At 34.2% G+C, this 25,527-nt stretch overlaps 1 protein-coding gene across 2 annotated transcripts; it reads left to right on the top strand.

Moving 5' to 3' along the window:
- The first annotated feature begins 904 nt into the window (after positions 1-904).
- Positions 905-23,409, top strand: LOC129754744 (mucin-2-like). Of its 2 annotated transcripts, none has more exons than XM_055750962.1 (2): positions 905-1,161; positions 22,176-23,409. In XM_055750962.1, the coding sequence occupies exons 1-2, from the start codon at positions 1,159-1,161 to the stop codon at positions 23,286-23,288; spliced, it is 1,116 nt and encodes a 371-aa protein (XP_055606937.1). In that variant the 5' UTR covers positions 905-1,158; the 3' UTR covers positions 23,289-23,409. The 2 variants fall into 2 exon arrangements, with proteins under 2 accessions (XP_055606937.1, XP_055606936.1); XM_055750961.1 differs by lacking the exon at positions 22,176-23,409 and adding an exon at positions 15,071-16,395.
- The last annotated feature ends 2,118 nt before the right edge of the window (positions 23,410-25,527 follow it).

The following is a 25,527-nucleotide window of genomic DNA, read 5'->3' as shown; positions in this document are numbered from 1 at the left end:
GGCGTAACTAGTTTTGGATGTTTGTTGGCTGATGTTCTGCCCAAAAGAGGATTCTAGTTTGCTCGTCTTTCGAGGAAGATGTTCCCAAAGGGATCTAAAATTTTGAAAAGGACAAAATTAGCATATTTTTCCGCTCGTGGGTTCGATTCTGGTTTGTCAAGTTTTCGGAGGAAAGCCAAGCCAAGCCAAGAGTGCCGGTGCCGAGTAAATTCTCCGCCATGGAAAAACATTCCATTTCGAGCCTCGTAAATTAGTATCAACCACACTGGTTGGCTTAGAATCTTCCTTCTATCGGATCAGTTTCATTAGAAGGGGGAGCCACTTGTGTTTTTTTGGTTTCCCATCAGCTCTTGGGGAGTTGGGTTTTTAGAGCGAAGGGTGGTTTGGGGGGGATTCGGAGGTTTGGATCTTCATGCGATCTACGGATGGTTCTGAGATCTGAAGCTGTTGGAAGTGGGCGTTCTGGCGAAGTGCGATAATGCGCAGCCAAGAAGTCGAAAGTGATAAGTCCTTTCTGCGTTTACTATTCTTGGTGGCAATGAACATGAACCAGAGCTGTTATCTTGTCGATATTGTAACAATGCCCAGCTGATTAATGGTCATGAGCGGCTACTGACGCCTCAAGAACTCCTCCTCAAGTCTTACTCCGGAATGAATTGTTATCGCTCGACGACGTTCGAGCACATTTGCATATCGCGATGTCAATAGAGATTGACGGTCTTAGAATATCCGAGGCAGGTTCGTTTGGCACTGCTAAGCAAACTGGATCAGTTTATTGCCCAAAATTTCGGTTGATGATCTGAATCGGTTGGCATCTCCGTCTGGTGGCTTAAGCTTCTAGAACGATTAGATATAAATAAGACCGCACCACTTTGGGGAGTTTTAGTATAGATTTGAAAGTTAGTCTCTGGCGTATCGATGGCAAGAACGCCGACGCCGACGCCGTCAACCGCAATCAGAACAACCGCGACATCATCCACGACTCATCGGCGCACCTGAAGGATATCGGGTCCGACCGTAGTGATCTGTTTCTAGACTTTTTGCTCAAGAAAAGGAAAAGTGTGATCCGTGAAAAAGCACCCGCTGTTGGTGTCAGTTGAACAGAACGATTCTAGTGATTGGCGATTAAAGACTGTTGAAATATAGTGTGTTTGCAAAATGGTGAGTGAATTGTAGTATAAAAAATATGCTGAAACATGTGTACTTGTTGGTTGATCTTATATGCTGATATCATTACAAAAATGGATACTGCAAACTGATTCTGCATTTTGCTGACCCAAGGAAATAGATCGAGTCTGGTCAGAAGAGCGCTCAACTGAAGAAGATTATATTCAAATATATGTTTATGTAAATCTGTGTGAACATGTTAAAAAGGTTCAAATGGGACAGTTGAAATAACTCGAAAAATTATTTCAACGAAGTTTGTGATGTTTAGCGATTCAAAAGACTGTGAAAATTTTTTTGAAATATGTGCTACTGAATTCAATTACTGGTGAATGAAGCAGTTAAAATGTCTTCGTGAAAAAAACAATTTTTGGATCATCACCTTAACACATTACGGACCAATAACGAGATTTCTTGTTCTTTCGCTCGGCGTTAGTGCACTGTACTTAACTAAATTTCTAGAAATATAATAATGAAACTAAAATAAACACAGCACTTTTGGTTGGTAACCCAAAGATGCTAAATTAGTACAATTTGGTTCGGAAGTTTCTGAGATATACATACTTTTTGAATTACAGTGTTTCCCTGCTTAGATTTTATCGCAATTCTTAATGTGTTAACACAAGGCACAGGTAAAGAAATCAGTGGAAATAATAAAAGCGTCGATATCGTCTTTTTGATAGTTATACAGTTAAATTTTGTGAATTTTGATTTTGCAATGTTAAAGTAAATTTAACATCCGTAAATTTGAGTTTGATGATTCCATGAATGTATTATATTAAGTAGGGTGAGTGATCCTACTTCGGACCTAGAGCCTACTTTAGTCCTAAAATGCCGAAAAATTAAGAATACTCCTGTGCACACAATGAACTCTTATAATTTCTGAATCCCACCATACCGCTTTTTGCAAAAAAAAAATTTCTGATAAAATTTTCAACATTTTTTGAAAATGTATCTCCTCATCAGAAGTAAATCAGACAGCTAAATTAGTAGCTTGCGTTTTGACAAATATGAATAATATGAAAATCACGATTTTTTACTATCCAAGCCAAAGTTTAAAAGGAAATAACTACCTATTTTTCTTAAAATAAATGAAAATAAATGATACACCCGGAAAATTTGTAAAGGGTCCAAATAAATATAGGAGACTTTCGAATTTGATGTTCCATTTTTAGACTTGACATCACCATAACTTTATTTCAGTACTAACAAATCAACAAAGGTGTGAATTTTTAATTGGGGCATAATTCAGAACGAATATTGGACATTCCTAACATTTTTGTCATCCTTACGCAAATAATCTACAAGTAACTAAACACAGTAAAATTTCAGCTATTTTTCTGCTGATAGAGCTGGCGGGGAGTGAAAGTATTTTAAATATTCAGATCAAAAATTTAAGTGTTTTTCAAATTTTTCAAATATGTTGCAAATCTTTCAATAACGGCGAAACCTGTGTTGAAAACTCTCATAGAAACTTGCAAATAAGATCATGAACTATAAATAAGTTTCCTGAAAGGTATCAACCTCCCGTCCGAACTCGGTAATTTTCGTTTACTGTGTATGTATTAAATTATTCCCATGCTTTGGTATAACATGTGAAACAAAAAGTATAAGTTTTTCCCAAAATCATAAACTTTTATAATTCTTTTAAAAATTTGTCATGAGTGTCAAAATCCATGCAAGTATGATGTTTTTCATCCAAAATTTTAACTAAAGCCGCCGACTGTGGCCTAGAGGATAGCGTTCAAGTCTTTTTAGCCATCGGTCATGAGATCGAATTTTGGTCACGGAAAACGTAGTGCTCCTGGCATATATTGTTCAAAAGATTTTGACGGGTCAAGTTAAAAAGAAAAATAAAATTAATTAGGGAATGCAGTTAAGTTAAACGAAAAGAGTTGCAAGGATACGTAAGCACATAGGGGGGGGGGGGGGGGGGGGGTTGGTGGGTGGGGTTAAACATTTGCTTACGATCTGTTACAAGGGGGTAGGGGGGGTTTCCAAAAATCTTATGTAAGAAATATTATATTAAAAATTCATCACAGCCACAGCCATATTACTCAGGTTTTTTATTCACTACCCATTTGTTGGTTAATTTTGATGTTATGATGTTATTTCTTTTTAAAAGTCTTTGAATTAATAAAAAAAAATTGGAGGTTGCCATCAAAAACACTTAATCTCATTATCAAAAAAGATCGTCGCTTTACGCTTTCCATCTAACGCTAACAATCATTTTAATAAAGAAATTTTTAGAAACAACAAGGAAAATAACGCGTTGTTACACCACGATTTGAATCCATCATATTTCGAAAATGACTTCATCCAGAAAAAAATCTTTAGAAATCAATAAAAGGCGCTTTAAATAATGAATTTTGAGACAGTTTTTTCAATGATAGACATTACCATCTTTAAATTTCCAAAATCGTGCTTACGTAATAAGTGAACGGTCCCTAACATGCTGTTGGTTTAATGACGATTTAGTATCGGTGTTTATCGATTTTTTTTTACTTTGAGTTTTTATTATTTCGATGAATTTATTGGCGCTGTGAAAATTTTGTTTACGCATTCTTTAATGAATGCTTTTCATAGTAGTATGGCCTCGGTTCAGCGCAAACATAATCCACTAATAGAAGTTATTCACTCTTTAGAAAATCTTGTAGGTCCTTTGGAAAATCGTCTTCACGATCGGTTTCTGCTAATGAAAGTTAAGGCCCTTCTGGAAGAAATTCATAACCCATCGGAAACGGAAAAAGTGAAAGAGGAGTTCTGTTAAGTCTACAAGTATTCTTTTGATTATATAAGTTTCTTTGCTTTAAAAGTTGGAACGATACCTACATGCACCCGTAGAAAAACTAGAAGCATTTTCGAGGAAATAATAAAATTGCGATATTTTTTAAGTTAGGGGGACTTGATCCTTTATTGAGGGAGACTTGATCCTTCATTCCGGGGACCCTAGTCCTAAGAAAAACTCAAACAAAATTTCAAAATAGAAAGTCAATTGACTATTTTGGTTATGTATTGTTCTCATCTCATTATTTATAAATGTCAGAAGAAGGAAATTCTAAAACGATTTCTCAATCCTAGCTTTAAGGCGCGATTTTCTAAACTTTAGAGAAGATCAATTTTCTTAGCATTTTTAGCAGACGATTATTGAATAAATATCAGTTATTAGATAAAAAAAAAGCAGTAAGCTCGTTATCAGCTATGATCACGCTATGATACATTTTTGTTATATTTTTTTCATATCAGATACATTTTAAAGTGATTAAAAGATCTTCAAGTCTTATTTAGAGAAATTTTTCAAATAAAGTTCAATAATTCAAATATTTTTGAAGCTATAATTTATTGAGCGTAGAGCATAGTTGTTTTGCTCCATTTGGCATATTTTTCTAGAACATTTGATCCTTGTAAGTCATACCAGTTATAGCTAAGATATAGCTAAGAAATCAAGTATCCCCAGAGATCAAGTATCCTCATTCTCCTCTATGGGGCAATGCGGGGCTTTTTTTGACAAGGGTTTAAAGTTTTTGACTTCTGAAAAATTGTTTTTTCACTCATTTTTATCATAGATTAATTTTGTGTGTAAAAATTTAAAACGGTTCAAATGTAACCTTTTAATATAAGCTTTCATATGATGTACTTAAATAAAAAAAAAAAAGTTTTCCATAGATATGGATGCAATTTAAATTTTTTTCTTCATCTTAAGGAATTTTCAATTTTTCAAAGTTTGATGGCTGTGGTACGTTTAGTATCTAAAATGATGAGTTCAAAAATTGGGGATATCTTTATCAAATTTTAAATTATTAACTAGTAAAAATAAAAAAAGCGATCCGATAAAGTTCAGCTTTTGACTTTTTTGCTGCCTCAATCCCCCTCTGAGAATCATACCGATTTTACGTCAAAACCCAAGTAGCACAGATTAAGCCAATTAGCATTTGAAAGTTTTTTTTATGGTTTTATTATTTATGACATTTTATATGCAGCTAGCTTTAATACCTTTTTTATGGTCATGAAAAATGCTTATATTCTTGATTCAACGATTTTTTTCAGGTAGTTCTGATAACGCTAAAAAGCTTTACTTTAAGTTGCCTTCTTCTTCTTCTTCTTCTTCTTCTTCTTCTTACATCAACATGGCCAAAACATGTAGGCATCCTGGAAAATGAGAGACTTGCGTCTATCATTTTTCTTTTCAGTGTATTACCTGTTACATATTCCTATGCATTGCAGATATTACTACGGCCAGGCCAACCATGTGATAAAAACCGCGAAAGATACAGGATACAGGGGCGGAATGAAGCGTGGAGATCCCTACCAAACGCTTCATATAATATTTTGAATATGGAAAGACCTAAATATGAATTTATGTTATTTGGGAGAGTGTATATGGAATATTGATTCATTAAATGCTATTAAGGAATTAGGAACTTACGATACTTACCAAACATTATACTCACCGCAATAATATTTAGAATATAGAATATTACATTTGAGTTGTTCACACATACTTATCAAAATTATTTAAATTTCAATGCATAGTTTATGAAGCAACTTAAATGCTTATTTTATAACTGCTAGAAGACTGTCGTTCAGTAACGCATTATTTTACTAACAATAACAGCAATCAATACAGTGAGCACACTCAAGCGCACGCAGTCCTCACAAAAGAAATTAAAATGAAAATTGTTATCATTAAAAAAGGTGGTGTGAAATTATGATAAGTTTAAACTCTTAAATGCTTAACTATGTATTTCGGATTTCTGCATTGAGCATTTTTAAGATCAAAGCAATCGATGGCTGTTACGACCACCTGCTGGAAAAAAAAAACCAAAATTCCTCGGTCGTGGAAACCGAACTTCTGACACATCTTGAATAAATTCATTCACCAAATAAAAACAGATACTTATCTTATTGTTCCGAATCAGTCAAGAGTTTCTGGATGTCTTCTAAGAATGGTCCTGGACCGGTCCGGAAAGCGTAGTACCAGCCACTTTGATTCGGCCACTTTCAACAACTTCACAAACCATTACGAAAAGCATTTATTTCACTCCATTTAAGGTTTCAAATTTATAACCCACTTAATATCTATGAATTGAATGACATATATAAAAGACTTTACCGCTGTTTTACTTATTGAAAAATGGTAAAGGAAATATAAATTTAAAGAAATCACGAAGTAAAACGCGACCGCGGAAAAAAATGTGACCGCCTAAAAAGCTTTACTTTAAGTTGTTTAGAAAAAGTTGGGAATGCTCTATTAAAACTCCAATAAGGCTGGAAAAAATTTCAAATCCTTCTTTTGTCTCTCGAAGTTGTAACATCACGAGGGGGGATAGTAAAAATAATGCAAAAAACTTATAAATTGGAATAAATTGCGCGAAAGCATATATGCAACCAAAATGCATACTTATCATTGCACAAAACCTATAATTTGAAAAAAGGAATAGAAAAGGTGATGAAACTCCCACCTTCCACAATTTGTTTTTTGCTCTTGTAATCTTTCGAATATTGGATGAATTTTTCGAAATTTTCATAAAATATCTCAAACTTTCTTTATCCCTCCCCCTTCGGGTTTTTTGGAAGCTGATATTTGTTCCAGCCTAAAACATAAACTGGTGTGTTTTAAGCCTTTTTTGCATGTTTTATAAAGGCACGTAGTGATTGGTTTTAAAGCCATGATATATTATGGTGACTGTTCTCGATCAAGATGTCAAAACAGGACACGCTCAGGCTAGATTGCACATATTTGGAGTTTACAATTTTACACATTTTAGATAAACCATGTGTGTTGTATTTGAGTTAAAAAAAAAAATATTTAAAAATCTTCAAATACTTCAAATCACCGGAAATACTATGAATATCTCTACAATTATTAGTGAAAGAGCCCAACTAGTAGGAGAAAAAATTTGTTTCTTGGCGGAATCAATAATCCAAGATGGCGGCTTCGCATTTTTTTTTGAATGCTTTAAATGATTGACTATCTCATGAAACATCCACAATATGGGTATTGACTCAAAAACCATATTTCGGGGGTTTCATGCGATTTTCAGCCATTTACAACATTTTCAAGAAAATAATTTTGGATTTCAAGATGGCGTAGGATAACGAAATTCGACTTCTACTCGTTAAGCCCTTTCACCAGATATCCATAATGTGGGGGTTTCATGCGATATTAATCCCTTTAGAACATTTTAAAGTTAGGCGAAAATTCAATTTCAACTATCATCAACTATCAAGTATCATTCCACCGGAAATTCACAACCAATCCCTTATTTATTTCATTTAAAAAATCTGTCCTCATTTACTGTACCAATGATTAAGAATTGAAAAATGAGGAACTCATCCTACGCGTGTTATTGGTTTGCTTACAAGAGAAACGTAAAATTTTAGCTCTTATAAACGGTTACTAAACTAATAAGCCATTTATCTGACCATAATAAAGCTATTAAGCATTGAATTGACTAATGCCATGTTGGTTGCAAAATCGAAGGGCACAAAATGACGCCATGTTGATGGATACACCATCTTAAGTATTTCAAAATATTTCCATTCAATATTCCATTATGTTTGCGATATCATTATGTCATGTTTTAAAGTTATATTTATTGAATAATGTTTTTCACGAAAAATTTTTTATAAAGTTTTTCCCATTACAATGAATATTTCATTAAAATTTCTTAATTCTATAGGTTTGAAGAGTCGCATTTATTTTGAGATACTATTTCATACACATTTTAACTAAAATCTTGACTGGCAGTACAACAGATGCTCATAATCATATATTTTTTATATATTAATTTTACCAGATCATATCTCAATAATGCAATTATTATTACCATCATGGTTGCTGAAAAAAAAAACTCGGAGATCTCACGGAATCGAAATAACAAAAAGTGCTTAGATGTTTAACAAAAGCTTTTAGCTTTGGTGATCCTAATTTTACGGCATAATGTTTTGATCGAAGTTTAAAAAATTAGTCATGTAGACCAAATAGTCAGATTTAAGCAATAGCTCTAACGAATTTGTGCTGACCATAATAAAGCTAAAATGGTCACAAGTTTTAGGGTTGACGCAGTCAGAAAAATTGTTAGTTTCACCATTTATTTTAAAACTAGCTGACCCGGAGGGCTTTGCTACACCTTTCAAAATCGAATGATATTTTCAAAATTCACTAAAATTTTTATTGCTTTGTTCGCATTATTTTAAATCAAATTATAACATAGTTCATAAGCAACCGCTATAAAATGAGAGCTGCAGCTGGAGTATCGGATTGCAATCCAAAAATAACTTAAACTAATATTCTGAATCTTGATCTATAAATTTGGGTTAAAGATCTGATAATTTTAATCTGTTTCTTTAAGCTTCGCTCTTAAAAAGGAGGGTCTCAAATAAATCGTACGCAAACAATCCAACTGATAAAATATGGTTGTTTTTGCTTGATATATTCTGGATTTATGCTAAAAAAACTGATAAGAGAGCCCCCCCCTGTCCTTCCCTTCCAACCCTGCTGAATGGTGGGTGATATTTAATAATCATATCATACCCATTTTATTCATTCCCAAAAATCTTCTTGTATCAAATATACATTGGTTGATAAGTTTTTAAGCTTTACAACAAAATTTATATGGAACCCCCTCTTTTCTTCTCCTCTCTACACTGTAAAGCTAGATGGTCTATAACAATCGTAGAAACATATCTCGTAACCAAGTACCTTTCCATGCCATATTTGTTTCCATTTGTTGGCTTCGTTTGCATAAATTGAGAACTAATGCTAACAAAATTGTATATGGCTCACCTCCCTCCTTCTATGTACTAACTCACTGAAAGCAGGATGGTGTGTCAGATAATCATAGAATCATACCAAAATGGTTTTCCATGTTAAGTTTAGTCCATTTCTTGGAAAAAAAAGTTAAGTGTAAGCTTTTCTCTTCCCTTCCTTTATTCCCAATTCTATCATCCCACTGCAAGAAACTAATTGTTTGACATCAAAAAGTTTCTCGTATTAAAATACCAACCCCTGGCAAATTTGGTTTTATTTGCATAGTAAATTCTTGAGTTATGCATAAACTTGAAAGGAAGTACCATCCGCCTTCCGTTCTCCCCATTGAATGGAGGGCTGAGAACTTAATATTCATAAAAGTATTTTTTGTTCTCAAATACTTTTTGATACCAAATTTTATTTCATTTGCTCTATTAATTCTCGAGTTATGCAAAAAAAATGTATGGAAGCCCCCTTTCCCCCTTTATATCTTTCCGTTGAAAAAAGGCGGGGCTTCTATTTATAATAGAAACATTTCTCGTATCCAAATACCCTCACATGCCAAATATGGTTCAATTTGCTCGATCAGCTCTCCAGTTATACTGAAAATTGTAAAGGAGGCCTCTTCTCCCCTTTTTCATCCACCTTTTCGAAGGAGTGAGGTATACGAAATATTCATAGAAGCATTTCTCGTACCCAAATATCATTCCATGCCAAATTTGGTTCCATTTGTTGTTGTAGTTTTTATGCTACGCAATAAAAATTGTATGAAACTTCCCTCCCTCTTTCTATTCTCCCCGCTTGGAGAAGGAAGGGGTCTCAAACAATTATTAGAACATGTCACGTTCCCAAATATCCGCCCATGCCAAATTTGGTTCCATTTGCTTGATTAGTTTTTGAGTTATGTAAAAAATTAAAAAGAGGGCCCCTCTCCCCTTTACATCTCCCTACTGGAAATAGGGAGGGGTCTCAAATAATCATAGAAATAGTTTTCGTATCCAAAAACCTTCCCATGCCAAATTTGGTTCCATTTGCTTTATAAATTTTTGAGGTATGTAAAAATATATGAAGAGGTCCCTCCCCCTTTCAACTGTAAAGAGGGAGGGGTCTCAAATAATCATTGACATATTTTGCGTATCAAAATACCTTCCCATGCCAAATTTGGTTCCAATATCTTGAATAGTTTTCGAGTTATATGAAAAATTGTAAGGTAGCCCCCCTCCTCCCTTCCTATCACCCCACTAAGAGGAGGGAGGGGTACCTTATGTTCATTGAAATATTCCCCGTTCCCAAATACCACCCCATGCCAAATTTGATACCATTTGTTTGATTGGTTCTCGAGTTATGCAAAAAATTGTCTTTTGTTTGGGAAGCCCCTCCCCCCCTTCCTGTTAGGGGGAGGGGTCCCAAACCATAATAGGAACCTTCCCCGGCCTTCAATACCCCCACCTGCCAAGTTTCACGAAAATCGGTTCAGTAGTTTCTGAGTCTATAGGGAACAGACAGAAAGACAGACAGACAGACAGACAGACAGACAGACAGACAGACAGACAGACAGAAATTCATTTTTATATGTATAGATTTACAAAAACATGCGATTTTTAATCTTTTTAGAAAATGGAGCAAGTTGCAACAAGCTTTATTTTGAACTAGCTGATTTTACCCAGTTTTGCTCGGGTTTACATTAAATATAAATAAAAATGAGTCATTGACTTTTTGAAATTTTGAAAGCTTTTTATTTATCATTATAACAAATTGACCATGTTAGGTCATGTAAGTTTTGTAAGTTTTGTTAGCTTTTTCAAAGTTTTTATGCCCAAAATGAAATTTTTAATGGCAAGTTTTATTCAAATATCATGACTTATAACTTGTGACTGGTGTGAATTGAAATACAATCAAAAATCTGCTTATGATGAAAAAAAAAAAATAAATATTTCAAGTGTATTTTTCTTGATTTTTACTGAAAAAACTGGTTTTAGACCAAATTTTCCCGAATAGTGCCTGGATTTAGGGTTGAACATTTTGAAATAAAATATCCGGATTTTTTTCAGGTTTTTTGATAAAATTCCACGGATTTGTCCGGTCCGCATACTTCCGAAAAAAATCTGGCAACCCTATTTTATACCCACCATTTTTTAAGGGGGGGGGGGGTAGGGTCTAACACTTTCAAAAAATCGATTTTTTTATTTTTTTATTTTCTTATTGTAAAACATTTCAAGAATGTTGTGTCAAATTTTCAAGTCAATTGATGCAAAACTGTAGAAGTTATAGGCCTTTATCTCCTCCTATCTAATACTGCAAGAAAGCAAGAGCAGAAACTTCAAACGCGTTTTTCTCGAAAGCACATTTTTAAAGTCCGTGGACATCGCCATTTGAAAACTACTTATCCGATTCTTTTCAAATTTGGAACATATTTTCTACATATAAAATACCAGACCCCAACGTTTTTCTTTTTTGATTTTTTTTACTTTGGGGAGATTTTAGAGGTGAAAAATGGCGGATTTTTAAGTGAAAAATCGTAGTTTTAACTTCAAACAGCCACAAAAATTTCATAAAAATATTTTAAAGTTAAATAAAAACGTTGGGGTCCAGAAAAACATCTATTAAAAATATTTTGCTCTGATTTTTTGACTTCAGATGATTCTGTGCTGAGATACAGTGTCCACCGCAAATCCTGTTTTCTAAAAGGCATCCTCGAAAATGCTCCGTCACCGGCTCATTTTTCAATATTTTTCTACGAAAAAATTACTAAATGTTCTTTTAACAATGCTTTGTATAATGCAAAAAATTTGAATACATTTGTTTGAACGATAGCTCTAGAAAAAAATCGTGAAAATGGTGTTTTTTTTATACCCGTTAGACCCTACCCCCCCCTTAAGGAAGCTTATATACGTTTATCTTATATTTTTATCTTTTCCTAATTTCGTTTTCACTAAATGATAAGTTCAATACATTGTAATAAAATGAAAATTGGATGAGTTTTGTGGTATACGAATGTTTCATCTAACGATCTAACCCTGCTGTCGCATGATGCCCCGTTTAACGGTAACTTTCAGCTTGCTGGAAAGAAACAGCAACCTTTTAATAACCATCTTCAAACCATACACTGTTTGTTTTAAATTAATAACTAATGTATGACTCGCCGTTTTTCTATCGAAACTGATTATTAACATTTTTTGTTGTGACAAAAATGCTGCATCTTCAAAAAAAAAACCCGATTTAATACACTTAACAGTGGATTTGAGCCTTTCTTTCAGATTCAAAACATATTTGTTTTGCGTGTTTTAATCCATAACGGTAGAATGTTAACAAAAATCACTTTTGTAAATGATTTTCGTTAAATGAAGCTCTCAAACGGAATAAACTATAGGGGATGAAAAAAAAACTATAGGAGATAAAATTTGTCAAATTTGTCAAAAATGTCAAATTTGCCAATTTTGTCGATTTAATCAATATTGTCAATTTTATGGATTTTGCTAGTTTTGATAATTTTGTCGATTTTATAAGTTTTGTAATTTTTGTTTATTTGATTCAGTTTTGTCAATTTGTTCAATCTTGTCAATTTTGTCAATTCTGTAAATTTTGTCAAATTTTTCAATTTGATAAATTTTGTCAATTATAATAATTTTGTAAAATTTGTCAATTTGGTCTATTTTGTCAATCTTGTCAATTTTGTCAATTTTGTCAGTTTTGTCAATTTGGTCAAATTTTTCAATTTCGTCGATTCAATCAATATTGTGATTTTGCGATTTCTGTAAATTTTGACGATTTTGTCGATTTAATCAATTTTGTCATTTTTGTCAATTTTAACAATTTCTTCAAATTTGTTCAGATTTGTCAATTTTGCCAATCTTGTCAATGTTTACAATTTTCTAAATTTTGTCAATTTGGTCAATTTTGTCAATCTTCTCAATTTTGACAAACTTGTCAATTTTGTCAATATTGGCAATTTTGCCAATCATGTCAATTTTGTCAATTCTGTCAGTTTTGTAAATTTTGTCAATTGTGTCAATATTGTCGATTTTGTCGAAATAGTCAATCTTGTCAATTTTGTCAGTCTTGTCAATCTTGTTAGTTTTGTCTATTCTGTGAATTTTGTCAATCTTGACAGTTTTGTCAATTTGGTGAATTTTGTCAGTTTTGCTAATTCGGTCAATTTTGTAAATCTTGTCTTTTTTGTCAAATTGGTGAATGTTGTCAGTTTTCACATATTGGTCAATTTTGTCAATTTTGTTAATTTTATCACTTTTTTCAATCTTGTCAATTTTGTAAGTTTGTCAATTAAGTCAATCTTGTGAATGTTGTCAATTTTGTCAATTGTGTCAATATTGTCGATTTTGTCGAAATTGTCGATATTGTCAATTTTGTCAGTTTTGTCAATTTGGTGAAGTTTGTCAGTTTTGTCAATTCGGGCAATTTTGTCATTTTGTCGATTTTGTCAATTTTGTTAATCTTGTCAATTTTGTCAATCTCATCAATTTTGTCAACTTTTTCAGTTTTGGCGATTTTGTCAATCTTGTCAATTTTGTCAGTTTTGTTAATTTTGTCAATTTAGTTAAATTTGTTCTTGGCCAGCCTGGCTAAAATGGTTAATTCGTATTTATGTGCCTTTTCCAAAAAAAAAAATCCGAAATGCTTCAAACACTACTATGGAGGACTTGGTGGCGCCACTGTTTGGATTGACTCCCAAGCCGTTTTCGTCAGACACCAACCCCAACAACAAAACGCAACAATTGCACAGGTTTTTCTATGCGAACGAAAAGCTTTCATTGCGCAACGTTAGATCTGAAGAGAAAAGGGAACGAAAAGGGAATTTGCCCGAGAGCTTAAAGCTCGAGAGGATTGAGTAGCATTTGTCTAATTAGATTTGCTTCCACGGGCGAAATTCTCTCCTGTCGTTCGTGCCTAGGAAGAAGCTTCCTGAGCACGAACGGCACGTGAGAAGATGAGAGGATGTGCATACATCGTCCGCGTACCCGTGTTGTTTTCCCCTTCTCAGAGCAATCTGTTTCTGAATATAATGTTGGCCGAAGTTACTATCGCTTTCGTACCATGCAGTGTGGGCATGACCTACTCATCAACGACTTCATTACTTTGGGGTCGTATTCCTTGGTGAAAACCAATTTTAAGTTTAATATTTCGGAGCTTCGGTTCCGAAATTTTTTGAAATGGTTCGGTTTCAATCTGAACCATTAAAATGAAAAAAATAAAACCATTGGCCGGGAAAATTTGAACTGTCGTCTTCCTCCCACACGGTTTCTGTCACGATGACATCAAACCTGAGTGGGAGTGAAGCCTATTTGTTCTCCCTTCCACACATCGACAGGATCATAGTTTTAGCTAGCAAGCGCGTATCTATGACGTCACGTATAATTTGACGTCATATATACGATAATCTTGATTTTAGTGATTGCTGGTTGTGGCTAGCAAGGCCATTTGACACGTTTTTTGGAGTGATGATTTGATGATAATTACTATGAAAATTTAATTTTCAAACTATTTTGTTATTTTTTCTTTCTTTTATAGACCGAAGAAGAAAAAAAAACAAATTTTTTAAGATAAAAATCATTTTTATTGTACTGCCCAGTTTCGCAAAAAACATGCAAAAAAGTTTACAAAAAATCACACCAATACACACAAATACACAGACATCGTCTGAACTCGACGAGCTGATTCGATAGGTACCTATAAAGGTATATCTAAGATCCATAATTAATCATCTCCCAAATCGACCGATAACTATACCTTTCTGAAAGAAAGGCAAAAAAGGTTTTAGAACAAATCAGTTTTGTTTTCCCCAAGAAGCTTTCTACATCCTTGTGCAAGTTGATGGCAACTCTTAACTATTGCGAAGTGTTTTAACTTGAATAAATTGGTTGTTATTAAAAAATACTTTCTAAGTATATCAAAACAAAATAATTCCAATGTCTTCACTGAAAACATAACGTTTTAGAGTTACTTTTGCTCTGAACTATTTTCCCAATTGTTTTTGCAATGGTACATCATTTGCCCATTGACGTAGACAAGCTTGCAGAAACAAATTCTGGTCAAATAAAAATAATTGAGTTCAAGTTATTACACGAAGCAAATGGTTGTAGTTGCTATTGATTTAAACAAGTATGTAATTTGTTTCTTATCTCTCTTTTGTTCCAGAAACTGTTTTTGCTAACACTTGCCATCTTGGCATCCTCCGCACGAGCAGAGTTTGATGGATATGAATACCCAAAACCAAGCTGCCCCTTCCAATCTTCGATAAGTGTGGTCACCGAGTACTCAACAACGTACAAAACAAGCACCGTTGTTCGAGAACAACCACCAAGAACGCAAACTGTGACTTCATCTCTGGTTGTAACGACTGCAATCCCTCAGCCCGTTCCTGTTATCTCAACAGTCACCAAATTGGTTGAACGAACTGTGACTGTCCAGGCTCCTCCGCCTCGTCCGCAGATTGTCACAACAACCTTGCCTGGTCAAGTTATTGCTACAACTCGAACAACAACCGTCATTCAGCCAACTCCAGTCTACACGACTGTAACAAGCACTGAAGTCAGAAATCCACCACCAGTTACTCTTACCCCGAGAGTAGTCACAGTAACGGCTCCTGGACAAACTGTAACCAGGAAGGACGTCACAACCGTAACCCGAACGAATGCTGTTGTGTCCCGTGCCACCGAATATGTTTCCATTCCTGGACCAACTGTGACACTTCCCCCTCAGACAACTACCGTGATCAGAACGCAGCCTCCAGTTACTCGAACGCAAACTAACGTTCAAACAAAGACCACTCCAGTTGTCCAGTTCGTGACACAAACTGTTCCACCAAAGACTACAACTCTCGCTGTCCGAACCGAAATTCGTACGACAACACTGCCACCAGTCACTGTGACGACGACTTCGACAATCGCCACGCCCACCCCAGTTTACAGTACTGTGGTTCAAGCCACCACAATCAGTGCACCACCACCACCACCAGTGACCAAGTTCATTACTAGCACCGTGACTCAACCTCCGGTGACTCGCACCGTCCCCGTTACCACGACCTTGACCCAACGGGACGTGCAGACCCAGACACGTATCGTAACCAGCACCATTGCTAAACCGGTTTACCAGACGGCCACCACAACCATTCAGCCACCTCCGGTCATTGCCACCGTATGCACTCCGACCAATGCCTACCTACCAATCGAAGCAAGCCGAGCTTACACGGGACCACAACAGTTTGGGCAGCAACAGCAGCAGTACGAGGATTACCAGCTTCGATACAACGACATCTATCCGTACGGCAACTAAACCACCAAACACCATGGGAGAGGTGTCGTAAAGAAAGGGACCTCAAAGTCATCAACGTCGAAATTAGTCAACAACATCAAAAAGTCTCGGCTATTCATACAAAGTGATTGTTCGTTATGATAATGAAGATTGAGCTATTTCCAGCGGGCAGCTAAAGAAAGTGATAGAATAAAAGAACAATTTTTCATAAAGAATACAAGGGTGGACGTGGTTTTGAAAGATTTCCGTGCTTCAGCAGTTGATAAGGAATACGTTTCAACATGACTCTTTTAAGGCAATAATTTAATATTATTGAGTCAAGATCTCAGACGAAAAATTCTTGGAAATAATAGCTCCGAGATCAACCAAACTTTAGAGTGTTTTGCTGAAGAGTTTTGCTCGACAACCTTTTGTAACAAAATAATCTGACTTAATTCTCCACATCTATTTACTGCCTTTAACTTAAAGCACGCTTGCTTTGATACATTCACCTATGTAGATTTTGGGTAAACCAATATTACTTGATAAGAAGTGACCGACTTGTACCAATGCCTATTGCAAAACTCGTCACAATAATCAATTAACTAGGACGATTAAGATGTACATTTGAACGACAACAAATCAACATATTCAAGAGTTGTCGTTTTTGACGCAAAATGGGAACAAATGTGTAGAGATCTGGATTGGTTAAGATTTAATTGCACAATGGAATATCTAAGGTGACCGAAATTCTGTAAGTGTGCACGCACATGCAAAAGGTTCGTATCAAACGGATAAGCTGTTGTCTTCGATGCCAAAAATTTTGAGTGTGTTCAATTGGTTTCAGGGGCATCGTATTTGAGTTAGTTTGAATGTATGAAGTGTGCTTTTCAATTCTGTGCAGCTCGTAAAATTTAAAAGAAAGAAAATGTCTGGAGAAAGGACGTCTGATCACTACAACATGTATTTGCTTTTTTTCTTTCATAACTCGCATATGAGCACTTTCGAAACTTTTTAAAGATTTTTCATGATGAACTTTACAACCCAGGGGATGTGTTTCGGACCACTTTTTTCTTTTGTTCTATAACTTTTAAAGAAAATAAGTCAAAACAAAAATGTCAAATGGTATTGAATTAAATGGGGGAAATCACTTAAATATCTAGTGAATAAACGTTCATTCTGAAAGAGTGATGGAGAGAAGCAGGATGCTGCTCACTGCCCGATTTCCTTCAATTTGATATCATTGAAAAATATTTCAGAATAAAAGATAATTTTTAAACATATTTCCCACTTCCTATTTAAACTTTTTTCCATGCGAGAAAATGTTGATAAAAGATTATTTTCGTATTATATACCAGGAAGATGAAATAAATTTATTTGAGCCCATTAAGGAATCTCTTGTTATAAATGTCATTTTATAAATTAAAATAATGCACTTGTGTTATAAACAAGAAAATTTGAAGAAAAATTTTAACAACTTGCTTCCTGAATTCTGTTCTTGAAATTCTTCATATCAGTTCAAGGTTATTCCTCTCGATTTTTTATAGATTATCATTTTGTAATTAATCGTTCAATACCAAATATTTGAGAAGTTTTTTTACTATAAATGCTATGAACTTAAAACTGATTTTGGAACACTGTAATCCGAAACGAATGAAGATTGATCAATCGTTTGTTGAGGAAAGTAACACAATAGCAACACGGAGGGTATGAATAATTTTTTTTAAAATTCATAATATTAATAATTTTTAAAGCGATTTTTAAAGAAATTATTTTTAAAAAATATGAAAAAATGATCAATTTCTGATACTATAAGGCCACAAAAATCACGTTGAGGAATAAATTTAAGAGCTGTTTGACTGATTCGGGAGTGTTGAAAAATTTGAACATTTTTTTAAACTGTAAAATGTTGCAAAGACATTGCAAGGTTTTGGTTAAAAGATCAACTTTCTCAATGACTGCGAGTAATTTTGACATCTGAAAAAAGTTAGGTAAGCTTTCTTTTTGTTTTTTTTACATTTCTACGGAAATACAGGAATTTGAACAAATTTAGATGGAATTTTAAACCAAAATAAATCTTAGATATTTTTGAAAACAAATCGTTTTGCAGTCTTTCACATAGGTTATAAATATATTAAAAAATTTAATTAAAAAAAATTAAACGCCCTTTTGTTATATTATTTTATTTTCAATTGAATTTCTTGGATTGTAGAATTACATTTTTTTGACGTAGAATTACGTCTTACGGCAACACTATAGGGGTTCAAATTGAAATTCTCAAACGATACTCGCGTCACGAAAAACGCCTCTTTCACGGACATCTTTTCCGAACAATATTTTGTTTCGGCTGTGTGTTGGTACACTAATACCAATGAATTGCTGCTGGAATTGAGCTTGGAAAGTTATAAATAAAACTGCCGAGCTTCATTTGTTAAAATTTCTGTGATGCTGCCGTTCGTGTCTACAGTCCCGGCGCTATAGCTGCCGCTCACCTAACAAACGCCAAGCAACCGGGAGCTCCCTCCGAGGCCCCAGCAAAGTCAGCAGTAAAAAGGTGAAAATGAAAGCTGCAAGATGCATGATTCAGCTGATGAGACTCGCTGTCTGACTGTCTGAGGACAAGCAGCCAAAGCGGCTACGAAAGCTGCTGCTGCTGCTCCTAAGTCAGTTCGTCAGCCAAATGACAACCAAAAATTGTCCTTCTCAGGACTACAAATCAACTTAGAGTTCAAGCATTGAATCGAATTTGTTTCCAAATATTTTCATGACAACTTTAGTTCATTATATCCGGTATACGTTCGTGCACTGCCGGCCAAAAGATTGGGATCTCCTTCCCAAAGCATGAAAATTTTGTTCAGTTTTATCCCAGCCAACTTATGAACATTTCATATCTTTTGATATCATTCAATAGATCATGAGCAAAAAGTATATGTTAAGGCAAACAGATCCTAAACACCTCGTAAGTACAACTCATAAACTTTCAAATAAGTGTACTTTTGATTGACCCGGGAGAAAAACCAACGGATCAAAGCAAGCTTTTGTTCGTAGATACTGTGCGTCACGTGTGTTCCAGCCTTTTTTCGGTATTCTGCTTTGCGCTAAAAAATTTGAGCGAATCCGATTAGTTGCCCAACCACTTTCGAACTAAACACATACAATTTTTACTCGGGCTTGGCTTTATCACTTTTGCGATAGTATAACAATGCTTAGGGGGGTGGCGCTGGAGCTTTTGACTATTTGGTTAACATATTGCAGTGTTAATTGGTTAAGGTTTTCAAACACCGGCTAGTTCACATCTGCGTGAGCCAGAATAAGAATAACTAACAATTTACTTGTTGTTGAACCTTTGAGTTCTCGTTGATACAAACTTTCGGAAATTGTATATGAATGGCAATATTATTCAATAATGACAAATTTGAAATAAAACTATAATCAAATTCTCGCAAAATCCATAGAAAAAAAAGATGTCGTAATTCTACGTAAATCTTGTGGCTGTGTCTAATATACAACCTCTCCAACTTTTCTAACTAAAGCATTGTATGTCTGAAATAAGAAAATCAAGGCAAAATATTGATCCTTGATTAAATGAAGGATACTAAATAGATTTGAAATCAGTCTAAATTCAGCTGTTGTCTTATATATGTTGGTAATAATATTCTTTAATGTAGAGTCTGAATCAATTGCAATTAGAATAATCAACTCTTTTTGTCAAATCTGAAACTGGATCACACCTTTTAATTCTAATTCATTGTGTGAATGACCTGGAAACAATTTTGACGATATGATTGTTGAGGATCTTGAAACTTATTCGAGTTCGGAAACGTTATTCAAAAATGGATTATTTAAATTATGATTAGTGGCATTGTGAATTGTGATATTCAAATTTAAAACCATCACACACATATAAATTTCATGATACCTAGTAATCATTTTCAAGTTTCATAACTAATTGTTCAATAATGGCTAATGAATTCAAAATCTGACTTATGATACTAAAATCAAAATTCTATTCTTTTTTTTAATTCATTCCCTCGCATGTATTCTGAAATCAAAGATTTGTTAACATATTTTGATTTTGATTTTGGATTCATGATATACCTTCAACCATAAAAGTATTGAAAACTACAGAAAGCCGTTTAGACAATATACGATAAAAAAATAAGCAGCAATGATATTTTTTTTAATTGTATGATTTGATTCACTTTATATGTAAGGTACACCAGATCAATCAACGTCAATTGCAATCGAAGTTCTTATTCTCCATCGTCTTTTATTCCCGTTGAATATGAGATATTTTTTTATTCCTTTGAGTGAATTTTTTCGGATGATTTTTTTTTATTCTTTTATTTATTTATTTTTTTGTTTCGATTATCAACGTTACAGTTGGCGGATCGTTATTGAAAAACTTATCCGGTACAACTGTGTTCGATGTTTACTCTTGGCTCAGGAGACAACAGACTTGCCAACTGAGCTATATCACAAACCCATTCTTTTATTTAGTTTTTGGCATTTTGAGAGTATGATGAAATTATGATGAATGTTTAGGACTAGGATTGATCGATCTTAGATCGATCTATGACAGACCGATCTTTTCATCTCAGATTTTTGATTTCGAGGATCTTTTTTTTTTGGCATGAAAAAATCGATTAGATCGGTTCATTTTCGATTCAATCATTCAATCTTTTGGACTCCTTTTTTCACTGAGCTGAGCTTCTTAGATCCAAATTTTAATTACCGATTCAATGTAAAAGAGTGCCGTTTGTTGGGCAAATAGTCGATTTCGATACTTAAAATTAGATTGGCTTTTTTGGAATTTTCATATGAAATTTTCCAAAATATTGAGGACCTCAATTAAAGTGTTTATAAGCGTTTATTTCTACCAAAGATATATGGTATAAAACTTCGTGTTCCTTTTTAACCTTTTTATAAAATACAGTTCAACAAAATGGATAAGATCGATCTATCCGAGATCGATCCTCAAGCCTCATTTTTTTCAGGTGGATCGATCCTACGACCATCCATCTGAATCGATCTTAGATATCAATCTTTTCCTGAAGATCGAACAATCCTAGTCAGGACCCAATCCAGGCATTCCCAGCATTTCTGCAGTTCTTGTTTTTCATTGTTTACGGAAAAATAAATTAAACTTATTTGGAAGTAATTTCTAAAGATTTTGCATTTAATAATTACTTATTTCGTTATATCGCTTATTGAGAGCATACGAATCGTAAATGTTAAATTTGCAGAATTAAAAAAATAAAAAGGGACGCGATGGAACGTCATGACTTCAATCACCCACATATCAATAGCTATTTTATCGAGAGATAAATTTCTAGTATAAAATTGTAATGCTTTATATTTTGAATCTTATTTTTATATCTTTTATTTTAACGCAATTAAAAGAACTTTTGTAAACGATTTACTGAAAAATAATACTGGAAAACGGAAAGAAATCGATTTCCTTAAAAAAAAAACTATAAGCCTTTGGTAGAAAAGATTGAACAAAAAACACATCTAAAGGCGGGTTGTTACCCATGTGATTTTTCAATTTTCGGAGGAAGAAAAATTATACATTATTCCCTAAACGATAAAGTTATTCGTAGAAGTTAAGTGGTAAATATGTAATCATAAGACTAAACCTCTATAATTTTGTAAAGAAAGAAAAAAGGGGTTTAAAAATAATTACTATAGCTATAATGTTATAAGAAAGATAAGAAAGTTATCAGTCATTAGTTTTCTGATTTGAAAACGAACACAAACACATATTGGAAGTGCCCTTAGGTCATGAGTACTTCTCTGTCATAGTTTTGCATAATAATAACGAAACTTCCATGGATATGTTTATAAATGCTGTAGATTTTTAAAAGAATTTAAATTTTGTCTTCTCGTATATTTTTTCTATAATATTTAAACAGATTTCAGCATATTTAAAGAACGAAAAATCAGCAAAGTATAACACCCATTTCTCTTCAAAAGATTATACTTTTTTGATTCACTTTCTCTTTTTCAGAAATTTTTAGTCCTTATAATCGCCGCACTGGCGATCAGCTCGCGAGCTGAAGAGTTCAGTGGCTATGAATATGCCAGACCAGATTGTCCATTTGGATCAGCGATCAGCATCTCCACGACCGTTGCCACTTCATATCAAACGACCACAGTTTACAGAGATGGACCTGTAAGAGTACAAACAACGACAGCTCAGGTTTACGTAACATCCACGGTTGCCCAACCGGTCCCGGTTTATCAGACCGTAGTTGTTCCCGTCGAACGTGTTGTAACCGTCCAAGCTCCTCCTCCACCACCCCAAGTGATAACCACCACTGTGCAAGGTCCTCCGGTGGTTTCCACTCGGGTTTCGACGGTAATCCAACCAACACCGGTCTACAAAACCACAACACTCACGACAACTGTCAACGGACCAGCTGTTACCATTCCACCAAACGTGATCACAACCACCGTTCAAGGACCACCGGTGACAAGGAGAGATGTTTCCACCGTAACCACAACAGTTCCAGTTGTGACTCGTGTAACCGATACTATCACCGTTCCCGGACCAGCTGTCACAATACCACCCCAGATCGTTGTTCAAACAAGAACACAGCCTCCAGAAACCCGTATCAGCACTGCGGTCGTAACTACAACCGTACCCGTTGTTCAAGTCTCCACGACAACTCTTCCTCCGGCAACAATCACCATCACTCCTAGACCAGAAGTTCGAACCACAACTCTGCCACCAGTTACTAGCACCGCTACCTCCATAATCGCTACCCCATCCCCAGTGTACCGTACCATCACCCAAACGACAACTATCTCTCTACCGCCTCCACAACCGGAAACACGAGTGATCTCCACAACCGTCACTAGACCTCCGGAAACCCGCACTGTTCAGGTTACCTCTACGCTAACCTCCCGAGATGTTCAGACCTCTATCCGAACTGTTACAAGCACGGTTGTGAACCCAGTGGTTCAATACACCACCACCACAGTTCGTCTTCCGGCGGTCACTTCAACCGTTTGCACTCCAACTAACGCTTACCTTCCTATCGATCCGGTGCGGACCTATGTGCCCCAGGAGCAAACCGCTGCCAACTATCAGCTGCGGTACAACGATGTGTATGGTTAAATTGTTGGGTGATTTAATAAGCCACTTTTCATAACAACAATTCATTGGCAGTCAGTTTGTTTATAAGGTCGTCCTAAAATAATGAAGAAAAGTGGGTTGTCGGTGGCACCATTTTGCAAAAGTGATAAAGAAAAATAAATACATTGATTAAATTGGGTTGTTGTTTTATTTACGTTTCGGAACAAGTGTAAAAAATAATAAGAGGGCTCACCGAACTAATGTTTACTAAACGGATATAATAATCGACACATTTGGAAACCGTTTACCTGAATATGTAATGGGGTGTAAAAAAATCAATTAATTTATTGGCATACTAGTTGTCCCGTTGTGCGCTACACCTTGTGTTTGGAAATGAAAATAACGAATTCCAACCTTGTGGTTGGAAATGAAAATAACGAATTCAATTTTGATTTGTTAAAACATTATTTTACACTTTAATTTCAACATTTACCCCTTTGAAATAGCACCTTGAGTTTCGAATTGCAATACCAATGAGATAAATTTCAAGTTTTACAATATTTTTTTGTGTTATTATATTTTATGATATTTTTCGGTGAGTGTCGAATCAAATAACAACAATTCTTTTACGTTTCGGCCTACTGGATAATTTCAGCCATCTTCAGAAAAACTGTATTTAGATAAAAAAAATATAAAAAAAACTTTTTTTTTTAAATATTTTTTTTTATCTAAATACAGTTTTTGAATTGATATTATTTAATTCGACACTCACCGAAAAATATCAATTTAAAAAGATAACATCGTTGTTTTATAGAGTAGGTGCAAGATAGGTAGAGAAAAAGGTATTACAATTGAGGTGAAGCAATCGACAGAGCCGTGTAAACGCAGGGTAAAAAATAGTTGTGAAATTTCAAACAGTATGTATTACAATTTATGCAAAATTGAGGGGCCTTATTGTTCAAATAAGTATACAGCCGCATTCTATAAAATAATATGTGTGGCAGTTAGTAAAATCTATGTCCGAATGCTTTCAATATTCTGACAACGAGGCAGTTTTTCTTTGGAAATTTAGCAGGATTTCTGCAAAATATTCGAATTTCGGAAAGCATTTTTTCAAATATAGTTGTAAAAATATGCTTATAAAATGACTTGTTGTCACCTGTAAAGAATGCTACTTTATTTTAGATTCTACAAAAGAAAAAAAACAGTTATAAAGAATTTAACATAAAGCAATTTTTTGTAGCTCAATAAAAAATTCATAATTTCGTTATATTTTGTCAGGGTTTTTTTTTATTCGATAAGGGTAGGCCAAATCTTCAATTGTGAGACATAAAATTTGTTGGTAACTAACTTCAAAATTCTTTTATGCACTCAGTGCAAGTTTGAAATAATCATTTTAAGTTTTAGATTTCGAAAACTAATATGATTTTTAAAGTACATCGATGTCCTCAATTTGGCACTAATTGTTCCTAATTATTAACATACCTATGTGTTCCAAATTATGGACATATAAAGGAAAAGTGTATCGGCGTGCCCAATATAATATTATTTGTTCCCCATTCTGCATATATGTAGTTATGTTTCTTATAAGTTTAATGAGAAAATTCTAAAAACTCACCTTTTATGATAAATTTTATAATATTTTTTGGAATATACACAAAGAAAGCAGGCCTAATGAAATTCTTCACGAAACTCGTTTATGCCCGTTTTGAAGAAAGTAGTGGATGTTGAGCTTATTAAAAATGAAACTTTTCATTTTTCAATGAAAACTTTATAACCTTGTTTTTTTTCTTCTCAACAGTTTTTTTTTTTCATTTAACATGTTTAATATTTAAACAAGTAGAAAATTCAAAGTAATGGATACAAATAAGTTTTTAAATCATTTTATTCAGCCTGTTTTTTCAATTTTCATATCGATTCTGTTGTCTTGAAGAAGCTTGATAGATAACTTTTCTAATTTTTTTGTTAGTCTTTTTTTAAACGTTTGTTTTTTCATAAAGACCTTTTATTTGCTGTAGGTACTTTTAATGTTCAACTGAATGAGAAGCCCAACTTTTTTGTTTTGAGGTTCTATACGGAAAATTTTTAAAGATAAAAGTATTACATCAAGAGTCGTGTTGAACCATATATGATTTTTTTGAATTATTAGTTTGTATATTCATGCAACTCTTTCATTCGTTGTTTTCAAAGCGTATCTATAACCCTCAAAATGCATTGAATAGATTTGTTGTTTTTTCAGCCATTTTATGAAACGGCTATAGGCGCTTTTAAGTCAATAGGC

The sequence above is a fragment of the Uranotaenia lowii genome, chromosome 3 (assembly GCF_029784155.1).
Source record: "Uranotaenia lowii strain MFRU-FL chromosome 3, ASM2978415v1, whole genome shotgun sequence".
NCBI classification, from domain to species: Eukaryota; Metazoa; Arthropoda; class Insecta; order Diptera; family Culicidae; genus Uranotaenia; species Uranotaenia lowii.
Note: the sequence above shows the minus strand (reverse complement) of the source record. Positions and strands in the feature narration are given on the sequence as shown.